The sequence below is a fragment of the Esox lucius genome, chromosome 7 (assembly GCF_011004845.1).
Source record: "Esox lucius isolate fEsoLuc1 chromosome 7, fEsoLuc1.pri, whole genome shotgun sequence".
Classification (NCBI taxonomy): Eukaryota; Metazoa; Chordata; class Actinopteri; order Esociformes; family Esocidae; genus Esox; species Esox lucius.
The window spans coordinates 49,118,014-49,130,164 of NC_047575.1; the positions used below are offsets into that span (position 1 = coordinate 49,118,014).

At 41.0% G+C, this 12,151-nt stretch overlaps 1 protein-coding gene across 1 annotated transcript in view; it reads right to left on the bottom strand.

Annotated features, from left to right (window-relative positions):
- Positions 1–10,207, bottom strand: part of LOC105026649 (protocadherin Fat 3) — a 159,671-nt gene extending 149,464 nt beyond the window's left edge. The window contains exons 1-5 of the mRNA XM_029121213.2: positions 10,067–10,207; positions 4,366–4,562; positions 2,856–2,975; positions 2,571–2,675; positions 243–448 (exon numbers count right to left, since the gene is read on the bottom strand). Coding sequence (XP_028977046.2) covers positions 243–448; positions 2,571–2,675; positions 2,856–2,975; positions 4,366–4,545 — 611 coding nt within the window. The 5' untranslated portion in view covers positions 4,546–4,562; positions 10,067–10,207. The remainder of the gene's footprint in view (positions 1–242; positions 449–2,570; positions 2,676–2,855; positions 2,976–4,365; positions 4,563–10,066) is intronic.
- Positions 10,208–12,151: the final 1,944 nt, after the last annotated feature.

The window sequence follows — 12,151 nt, forward strand, 5'->3', positions numbered from 1 at the left end:
TGAAACAGAGAGTGAATGGTGCTTAAACAGAGAGTGAATGGTGCTGAGGCAGTGTGAATGGTGCGGAAACAGAGTGAATGGTGCTGAAATCGAGAGGGAATGGTGATGAAACATACATATAGAAATAATTATAATAATTAATAATTACACATTTTTGCATTACTATCATACATAATATTATTATTACAACATTCTTCCCAAAAATGTAATATGGAAAATGAAACGTTCTACTGTCCAAGAACCTGAAAAAGTAGTAGAACTCTCCATTGGACCCGATGTCTGCGTCCGTGGCGGTAACCTGGCCAACGCTGGAACCCAGCGGAGCGCCCTCAGGGACCACAAAGGAGTACGAGGTCGGAGAAAAAAGAGGTCGAAGGTCATTCATGTCTAGGATGTTGATGTAGACAGTGGCGAAGGCCTCCAGCCCACCCTGTGTTGTGGCCCGCACCTGCACACACACACACACACACACACACACAAACACAATCCCAGACATGATTGATTAATTGATTAGGGAAAGATGTTTCAGCTCAGTGATAACAGGTTAAAGTCATTCTTTCAAGGTCAGTGTATGTGCATGTATGTGTTTTCCTTCTTTGATGAAAATGAACTAACTAACATGAAACTAAACCAACAACAAACATGCCTTGACAGTATTTGGACACATGGAACAGTGAAAAGTTGAAGAAAAAAAAATCAAGTCCTGACAAAATGCTGTAGGCTTATGGGTTAGGGTTAGTCATGACAACATGGTGTTAAGGTTAGGGTTAGTCATGACAACATGGTGTTAAGGTTAGTCATGACAACATGGTGTTAAGGTTAGTCATGAACACATGGTGTTAGGGTTAGAGTTAGTCATGACAACATGGTGTTAAGGTTAGTCATGACAACATGGTGTTAAGGTTAGGGTTAGTCATGACAACATGGTGTTAAGGTTAGTCATGACAACATGGTGTTAGGGTTAGAGTTAGTTATGACAACATGGTGTTAAGGTTAGTCATGACAACATGGTGTTAAGGTTAGGGTTAGTCATGACAACATGGTGTTAAGGTTAGTCATGACAACATGGTGTTAAGGTTAGTCATGACAACATGGTGTTAGGGTTAGTCATGACAACATGGTGTTAGGGTTAGAGTTAGTTATGACAACATGATGTTAAGGTTAGGGTTAGTTATGACAACATGGTGTTAAGGTTAGGGTTAGTCATGACAACATGATGTTAAGGTTAGGGTTAATCATGAACACATGGTGTTAAGGTTAGTCATGACAACATGGTGTTAGGGTTAGGGTTAGTCATGACAACATGGTGTTAAGGTTAGTCATGACAACATGGTGTTAAGTTTAGGGTTAGTCATGACAATATGGTGTTAAGGTTAGGTTAGTCATGACAACATGGTGTTAGGGTTAGTTATGACAACATGATGTTAAGGTTAGGGTTAGTCATGACAACATTGTGTTAAGGTTAGTCATGACAACATGGTGTAAAGTTTAGGGTTAGTCATGACAACATGGTGTTAAGGTTAGTCATGACAACATGGTGTTAAGTTTAGGGTTAGTCATGGCAACATGGTGTTAAGGTTAGGTTAGTCATGACAACATGGTGTTAAGGTTAGTCATGACAAGATGGTGTTAAGTTTAGGGTTAGTCATGACAACATGGTGTTAAGGTTAGTCATGACAACATGGTGTTAGGGTTAGTCATGACAACATGGTGTTAGGGTTAGAGTTAGTTATGACAACATGATGTTAAGGTTAGGGTTAGTTATGACAACATGGTGTTAAGGTTAGGGTTAGTCATGACAACATGATGTTAAGGTTAGGGTTAATCATGAACACATGGTGTTAAGGTTAGTCATGACAACATGGTGTTAGGGTTAGGGTTAGTCATGACAACATGGTGTTAAGGTTAGTCATGACAACATGGTGTTAAGTTTAGGGTTAGTCATGACAATATGGTGTTAAGGTTAGGTTAGTCATGACAACATGGTGTTAGGGTTAGTTATGACAACATGATGTTAAGGTTAGGGTTAGTCATGACAACATTGTGTTAAGGTTAGTCATGACAACATGGTGTAAAGTTTAGGGTTAGTCATGACAACATGGTGTTAAGGTTAGTCATGACAACATGGTGTTAAGTTTAGGGTTAGTCATGACAACATGGTGTTAAGGTTAGTCATGACAAGATGGTGTTAAGTTTAGGGTTAGTCATGACAACATGGTGTTAAGGTTAGGTTAGTCATGACAACATGGTGTTAAGGTTAGTCATGACAACATGGTGTTAAGGTTAGGTTAGTCATGACAACATGGTGTTAAGGTTAGGGTTAGTCATGACAACATGGTGTTAAGGTTAGGTTAGTCATGACAACATGGTGTTAAGGTTAGGGTTAGTTATGACAACATGGTGTTAAGGTTAAGGTTAGTCATGACAACATGGTGTTAGGGTTAGTCATGAAAACATGGTGTTAAGGTTAGTCATGACAACATGGTGTTAAGGTTAGGTTTAGTTATGAAAACGTGGCGTTAAGGTTAGGGTTAGGGGGTTTGGGTTCAGGTTAGGACTGGGGTCCTTACCATCAGTGTATAGTTGTCTTGTACTTCCCGGTTCAAGGTTCCTCCACTGCCTCCATTGGTTCGAACCCTAAGGAAACTGAAATCCCCCAACTCCATGCTCTCAGCCTGGGAGGACAAGTTAGTCCAGGTCAATCACAAGGCTGCACATTGTATTAGAAATACATTAAAATATCTGAGTATATTGTGGCACTCCTGGGAAACTACAGCAAATGCTGACAGATTGAATCACTGGATGAAGAAATTGGTTTCAGTCTTAGTAGAGGGTTCTGAGTGGCTCCTTCTTACCTGAAAGATGCCCTCACTGTCCCCAGCCTCGATGAAGTACCTCACCTTCCAGCCAAGGGCCAGGTTTAGGACCACGCCCATCCGCATGGAGCTCTGGGCATACGTCCTGGCTGCAGAGTTCTACAATAGAACAGAACAGATGAAAATAGAACCAAAACAAATAGATTAGAAAATAGGAAAATAGAAAAAAATTGACAAGAGGAGAGAAACAAGTAAAAGAGGTGATAGGAGAGGAGAGGAGTAGAGGGAACAACAGAAAAGGAGAGAAGAGAAGAGGAGTAGAGGGAACAACAGAAGAAGAGAGGAGAGAAGAGAAGAGGAGTAGAGGGAACAACAGAAGAGGAGAGAAGAGGAGTAGAGGGAACAACAGAAAAGGAGAGAAGAGAAGAGGGGAGGAGTAGAGGGAACAACAGAAGAGGAGAGAAGAGAAGAGGGGAGGAGTAGAGGGAACAACAGAAGAGGAGAGAAGAGAAGAGGAGAGGGGAGGAGTAGAGGGAACAACAGAAGAGGAGAGGAGTAGAGGAGTAGAGGGAACAACAGAAGAGGAGACAAGAGAAGAGGGGAGGAGTAGAGGGAACAACAGAAGAGGAGAGAAGAGGAGAGGGGAGGAGTAGAGGGAACAACAGAAGAGGAGAGAAGAGAAGAGAAGAGGAGAGGGGAGGAGTAGAGGGAACAACAGAGGAGGAGAGGAGTAGAGGAGTAGAGGGAACAACAGAAGAGGAGAGAAGAGAGGAGGGGAGGAGTAGAGGGAACAACAGAAGAGGAGAGGAGTAGAGGAGTAGAGGGAACAACAGAAGAGGAGAGAAGAGAAGAGAGGAGTAGAGGGAACAACAGAAGAGGAGAGGGGAGGAGTAGAGGGAACAACAGAAGAGGAGAGGAGTAGAGGAGTAGAGGGAACAACAGAAGAGGAGAGAAGAGAAGAGAGGAGTAGAGGGAACAACAGAAGAGGAGAGGGGAGGAGTAGAGGGAACAACAGAAGAGGAGAGAAGAGGAGTAGAGGGAACAACAGAAGAGAAGAGGGGAGGAGTAGAGGGAACAACAGAAGAGAAGAGGGGAGGAGTAGAGGGAACAATAGAAGAGAAGAGGGGAGGAGTAGAGGGAACAACAGAAGAGGAGAGAAGTAGAGGAGTAGAGGGAACAACAGAAAAGGAGAGAAGAGAAGAGGGGAGGAGTAGAGGGAACAACAGAAAAGGAGAGAAGAGAAGAGGGGAGGAGTAGAGGGAACAACAGAAGAGGAGAGGAGAGAAGAGGAGAGGAGAGAATGCTGCAGAATCACTTTATTAATCCACTGGATAATAATCTTTCAAATCTGCCTTCAGTGCCACCCTGAGCCATTGGCACGGGCATATAAGTGGTTCCATGCTTTGCTAAAGGGCACAACATACATGTGGTTTTAAATCCACAGCCTTGTGGCAGCCAGGTAATCTACGCTGTTCACTGGCCCAAGGCTCAAAGCAGAAACCTGTGGGCTTCTGATGAACGTGTTTGAGCTGTAGCCTGGGTCACCTACCTCATAGACAGAGACGCTGTACGAGGAAGAGGTGAAGGCGAACATGGGAGGCTGCTGAGCATGAACCCCACCACACAGGACGTGCAGGTGCAAATGGTAAAGGAGGCCAAAGAAGGGGAGGACAGAACGAGGAGGAGACAGAAGAGGAGCCGCCATGATGCCCAGAGGGTTCACTGCCATCCCATCACCCAGTTACCCTGGAAACAGACACAGGAAGAAGATCCTTGTTTAAATGTGTTAGTGGTCCTTGAGGAGCGCTATGAGGAGTTGGAAGTTTACTTGGGTAAGGTAAGGGTCAATGTTGGGCAAATGTTAGGGTTAGGGAGGGGTAAAGTTAGGGTTATGGTTAGTTTAAGTTAGGGTTAGGGTTAGGTAAAGTTAGGATTAGGGTGAGGTAAAGTTAGGGTTATGGTTAGATAAAGTTAGGGTTAGGGTGGGGTAAAGTTAGGGTTATGGTTAGTTTAAGTTAGGGTTAGGGTTAGGTAAAGTTAGGATTAGGGTGAGGTAAAGTTAGGGTTACGGTTAGATAAAGTTAGGGTTAGGGTGGGGTAAAGCTGGGGTTATGGTTAGGTAAAGTTAGGGTTATGGTTAGGTAAAGTTAGGGTTAGGGTGGGGTAAAGATAGGGTTATGGTTAGGTAAAGTTAGGGTTAGGGTGGGGTAAAGTTAAGGTTATGGTTAGGTAAAGTTAGGATTAGGGTGAGGTAAAGTTAGGGTTATGGTTAGTTTAAGTTAGGGTTAGGGTTAGGTAAAGTTAGGATTAGTGTGAGGTAAAGTTAGGGTTACGGTTAGATAAAGTTAGGGTTAGGGTGGGGTAAAGCTGGGGTTATGGTTAGGTAAAGTTAGGGTTATGGTTAGGTAAAGTTAGGGTTAGGGTGGGGTAAAGATAGGGTTATGGTTAGGTAAAGTTAGGGTTAGGGTGGGGTAAAGATAGGGTTATGGTTAGGTAAAGTTAGGGTTAGGGTGGGGTAAAGTTAAGGTTATGGTTAGGTAAAGTTAGGGTTAGGGTGGGGTAAAGTTAGGGTTAGGGTTAGGTAAAGTTAGAGGCAAGTGTTAAGGTTTAGGGTAGGGACATGCATTAAACCTGGTCAGACGTCCTCTCAGAGCATTTTGTCAATTTGAAAGGAAAGCTCTGCCTTCTACATATTTAGTCATCCAATCACAAACCTACTGAATGCTGCAGCAGTACATGACTATCAGAGGCAGTGATACTCAAGGGCTGTGGTGTATCTTATAGTATTTCCCAGATATAAAATACACGCTTCACTAAAAACCAAGCTCAATGGAAATATTATGTAGTATTACACATGCATGCATGTTTTTCCAGTAGAACTGAATGTCGTTATTGTAAACACGTATTTTTATATATGCACCTCTGTCCACCAGAGGAATCTTGCCTATATTACAACAGTGACAACAACAAATAACCTTCTGTAAAAGTGACCTGAATTAATGGCACCATAATTACTCAAATAATCATTACTGTTTAACACATGTGTACTCCAATCACAGTGGACATCAGCACTCAGTGTTCAGTTCAGTGGAGCGTGAATAAAGCCTCCCATTCTTTGCCTTTAAACAATCACATGGCTTCTTCGTTAAGAGATAGACAGCACTGCGGACTGCAGATGAACATCCCTAGTACATCAGGACGTCATGCCCGCATAATAAAGAATATGCAACTGTTATAGTATCTCTAAACCTGCAGAACCATGTAGACTAGAAGAGGACTGGACTCTGAGACTGGATCCTCTCTAGGTTTCTTCCTAAATTACTGCCTCCTTAGTGAGTTTTTCCTAGCCACTGAAATTCAACACTGTTGTTGTTTTCTCTTTGGGGTTTCAAGCTGGGTGTTTTGTAAAAGCACTTTGTGACAATTGCTGATGTAAGAAGGGATTTATAAATAAATGTGATTGATTGACTATACTACCATGTTAGGATCTATATACAAACAGAACCATGTAGACTATACTACCATGTTAGGATCTATATACCTGCTGAACCATGTAGACTATCCTACCATGTTAAGAATCTATATACAACCAGAACCATGTAGACTATACTACCATGTTAGGATCTATATACAAACAGAACCATTTAGACTATACTACCATGTTAGGATCTATATACCTGCAGAACCATTTAGACAATACTATTAGTTAGGATCTATATACAACCAGAACCATGTAGACTATCCTACCATGTTAAGAATCTATATACAACCAGAACCATGTAGACTATACTACCATGATAGGATCAATATACAGACAGAACCATGTAGACTATCCTACCATGTTATGGTCTATATACAAACAGAAGCATGTAGACTATACTACCATGTTAGGATCTATATACAAACAGAACCATGTAGGATTATAGTATTGGTTCATCTTGGCTGTTTCCCATGAGTTTCTCTGGGCCCTGGTCATAAGGGAATGGGTTTCCATGAATGATCCAAGATCATGTTCCGACTGGTTGTAACTTGAAGGAATCCTCCTGTAGGCAAATGTACTGTAGTGTCACATTGTGTCATAAATTTATCATTTTCAGTTTTCTGTCTCTCTCTCTCTCTCTCTCCCGCTCTCTTTCTTGGTCTCAGTCTGTCAATTTCCCATCCAGCCACTGAAAAATACTAGAAATTATATAAAAGTAACCATATAGGGGATAAGGCCTATGGTATGAAATAGGTGACAGGATAGGGGTGACAGCATATCATACCATACTATTGATCCCCTATATCACACCATACTATATTTCCCCTATATAATATCATAATATCTGACCTCTATATCATATTATCTGTCCCCTATATTATACCATACAATATGTCCCCTATGTAATAACATACTTTCTGTCCCATACATCATACCATTCTATATGTCCCCTACATCATACCATTCTATATGCACCCTGTATCATACCATATGTCCCCTTTATAATAACATACTATATGTCCTCTATATCATACCATTCTATATGTCCCCTATATAATAACATACTATATGTTCCCTATGGAATAACATACTATCTGTCCCCTATATCATACCATAGTATATGTCCCCTATATAATAACATAAAATCCGTCCCCTATATCATACCATACTATATGTCCCCTATGTAATAACATACTACCTGTCTCCTATATAATACCATACTATATGTCCCCTATGTAATAACATACTATCCGTCTCCTATATAATACCATACTATATGTCCCCTATGTAATAACATACTATCTGTCTCCTATATCATGCTATACTATATGTCCCCTATGTAATAACATATAATCTGTCTGCTATATCATACCATACTATATTTCCCCGGTGTAATAACAAACTATCCCCTATGTAATAACAAACATAGCTCCCTCTCTCTACCTCTTCATGCCAATCTCTCTTTATATACCTAATGTTGTACCTATATCTCGCTACATCTTCCACCCTGTCTCAACCTCTCTCTGTCTTTCTCTCTACCTCATACTCTGTCTCTTTATCACTCCCAACCACACTTCCTTCACATCCCTCTCCCTGTTTCTCTATCTATTCCTACTTCTCTCTCTGTTTATTTCTCTCTACATCTTTCACTCTCTTGTTATATGACCAGCTGTGCGGGTCCCAGGAGCTCAGCTGGAGAGCTATGCGGATGTAGCCCGCAAACCCCGCAGCATCTGAACTTAATGAGATAAGACACCTCCTGAACATCATCTACAGTCGAGTGTTGCAAAAAAAATATATATTTTTTATCATTTACTCCTGCCTGGTCCAGATAGAATAACATTCACAAAAAATGGCACATTTAAACATTTGTGGTATGATACTGAAAAGTGTCATACTCAGAGAATTAGTAGAAACTCGTAAGCCTCACAAATTAACCATTTTAGAGGAGGGCGTGATTAGCATAAATTAAACTGAAGTAAAAATCCAGGGTTCCATATTATATATTGATAGGTGCACTGTAGTTGGAGAAGACATCTACATATGGTATGTCTGTGATAAATGAATATGAAGATGTAACATCCCACAGATCCTAACAAAGAAATGCCAGTAAACCTGCACACACAAAATCCGCCTTCTGCATGTATAGTTTTACAATAAATCAAAAGATGCACAACAATTTTGGAAATACAGAAAAAACTTAGGTCAACATTTACCTAAATGACTGTGTCATTCAAGAGCCAGCAGATACATCTGATGTTTGCAATCATTTGCTAATTTGCCACCTAAAACAATAATTTCATCAGTGTTAAATAAATGGAACTATCCAGCATGAATGACATATGCAAATTATTTCAATATTTAATTGGCTCAAGGCATATTAACCAATGGCATTCATTAAAACATTTTTTTTATGTTATCATTATACAGTAGATTACTAGGAACCTGGCTGCTGCAGTATGCACGGTCTCGCCCACCTCTTCCTGCTGGTCACCCTGGCTGGTGCAACCCAGTGGGTACAGTTTCTGAGGATTCCCTGTTCTAGACAGATTCACAATTGTGCCACATTCACTTCATATATTAATAATGGACATTACTGCGTCGGGGTATATTAAATGCCTTGGAAATGCTCCTATATCCTACTTTATTGGCGCTGTTGAAGGAACTTTTTGATTGGGGTTTAATTTAATTTGAACTATCTAACTGTGGGACCTTCCAGGGACCGGCGCAGGTAACCTGAAATAACACCTGCATTGCCTGTGTTTCACATGATTTCAGGTGGTCTACATTTAACTATTTACTTGACTTTGGTGGAGAATTGGTGGCACCACATCTCATTCAGGGGTGCTACAGCAAAGAGAGTGAATACTTATGCAATCAAGAGTTTTCTGTGTCATATTTGTAATTAAATTAGAACATTTGCACGTTTCATTTTTCATTTGACAGTGTGGCATTTGTATGCATCAGTGATCAAACTAGCAATTAAATCAATGCTACTGTTATGTTGTAACACAATAAAATGTGGAAAAGTCAAATGGTGTCAATGCTTTTGAAAGCCACTGTTTTATATCAAGTAAATTACTGTCAAAAATCCAGCTATACTTAGTACAAAAATTACTTTAAATTGTCCCTACATGATGCACAACATACATTAGCTGGTTAATTAATTAAATTAAAAACATGGATTATTCACAAATCAATGAAAGGGGTTGCTGAACAGAGGTATATGGAACCTGTGACCAATGAACCAACAATGACGCAAATCTATTTCTATCGGATCAATGATGGAATTCTCGTCCCGTCCTGTCCCGTGCACGATCTGGTTTCCTGTGTTTCTAACTGACTGGCTCAGTGGGCGCGAGGCTGTACAAGGTGACCCGGACACTTCGGTGCAGCTGTTATTAGTTTTAACCACACGGCATTATTGGTATAACTCTGTCGTAATCCGAGTGTGCTATTTCTTTGTTTTATGTTAATCAAAGAAACAAACGCTCATAAAGCCACGCCGTGGCGTTATACAGTTCGGCAAAATGTTGCTTTCAGATTAACTGAACCCGGTGAGACGCTTCATCAGGATCATGCACGCTCGTGGACACACACGCACACGCACACACATTCAATTATATCAAGACTTGACACAGAAACACAACTTTTAGAGAATTAATTGAATGACGCAAACAACCTAAACACTCCAAAAACTGTGGTAGAAACATGTATCCTCCGGCTGAGCCAAGTTCCAAACACCAAGAGAGAATGAGAACAGTCATACCTTAGGATGACGGGAAAAGTCCAAGCAATTATAAATGGATTGAGTGCGCCAGCATCCTATAGCAGACGGTCTGGTCTTCTGGCTTAACACACAGAAACACAGACAGAACGATGGAGCATAGAGAAAGGAACATATATTCGAAACGGTCTATCTGCCTCGCTCTTTCTCATACACACTCCCGCTCTCTCTCTCTCTCTCTCTCTCCGTGTTTCTATCTGTCGCTCTTGCTCGCTCACTCTCTTTCCCGGCTGGGGAGGCAATCAGTAGGCATTGATGTTGACCATGCGGGGGCACGAAGTGCGCGCACACATGGATTCCCCAGGCGTCGGACTGCATGGCTAAAAAATGGGGGAGGGTCGTCTAATGTAGTTTTTTTTTCTTTGAGGTGGGTTGTGTGGGTTTTGGTTACACTTTTTGGTAGTGCGTTTTTTTCTACTATGTCAAAATAATCACATTTGCTGGTGTAATGTCGCCTATTATTCTTTGTTTAGCTTAAAATGTTGATTGACTATTATTTATTTACATTTTCAGCTCACCAAGGCTCGTGCAGTAGGCCTAGGCTACGCGCAAACGTTTCAAAATGCATCGGGTGGGAACACCATTCTCTAAGCGCAGCGCACAAGCGAGCAGTTGTCCTGAGGGGGACATAACAAGAGCCTAATTATGGACATACCCTAATTTGTTCCAAAATGGTTGTTAAAATTACTTCCAAAACTTCTGAAAAAGGACTTTTCGTTTAAAAAAATTCATAGATTCGGACTGATTGTATTCTGAAGAGTCTGACTGATTCTGAAGACTGCAAGGTGTATGCATGTGTAGTGATTACACACCAGCCATTCTGTATGACTATTTGATCTGAACTGTCATCTGTACAATATCTCGACAGCAACAAGCCCAGCCGTTACACTTCAATTTATATAGCATAATATAGCCTGTTTATCAAAACAGACTGGATATTTGGCATCTAACAGTGTAAACAATTATTGTAACCTGAGACGGCTGAAATTGATAAAATTACGGTCTCACTTGATCCGGGGATTCCGGAAAGAGAAAGGGAAATAAGTTCATCTTAAACACTGGATGTATTTTCCGTTTGTCGAGATTTACATACTTATTTGAATGTGGTATAGAAACAATAAACCATGTGGAAAGTTCTGGAAGTCAGTCTTCGTCATGCTGAAAACATGTGAGTTGCTTGTTGGTTGTGTGGTGCATTGGCACAGAAACATAAAAATGTGTTGCATATATTTTATATAATAATATACTGCAGTACAAACACTTTCAAAATCAGATTTCCTTCAACTGGTCATTGCCTGCAACTGGCTCTGATCTTGGTGTAATGAGATAGCATGGTCTTTTTCAGCCATCTCCCTCAGGACTATGCTAGCCATGCACCTCCTTTATCTAAATGCACTATAATACCCCCAATACACCCTTTGTCAATATAGATGTATATCGAACTGCTAATATGTAAATGTGCACCAACTGTAAATTACTGGATATTTTTTGAATAGTCTGTTATCACTCATGTTACTTACCGGTCACAACTTAAAATGTTATGATGTATATAGCCATGGGACGCTAGGGTGCTGTGGGTGCTACAGACCCCTGTCGTAGCCTTAGCACCCCCTGGCGTGATTCCGAAGTGCATTTTTTGACCGCAACCGATCCGTGCGCGTATTTCGTCTGTCAATGCTGCTCATGGGCGCGCGTTATCCGTCCTTTTCTAGGTCTGATTCGCGTCGTGCTACTGATGAGTATAATTCGTTCATTAGAGAGACGCGCGTAAATACTGCGGATGGGCACGCTTCATCCGGATCTGTTGCATACATATTCACGCTTGATTCTGAATCTGAGAGTGAGATCGTCTATTTTAGTGGGCAAACCTGCAATTCGGCCTTTGTCTATTGACCTGAGATGGCAGTGAATGTAGGCTATCACAAATCATGCTGTAATGGTAAAATCGATATCCACGTGTTGCCAAAGGTATTGGATTCATTGTCATTATATTTGAATATTTTGGTTTTCCAGTACAAGGATGGTACAGTCCTTTTTATGACAACGTAGTAAAACAGGCAACGTTTG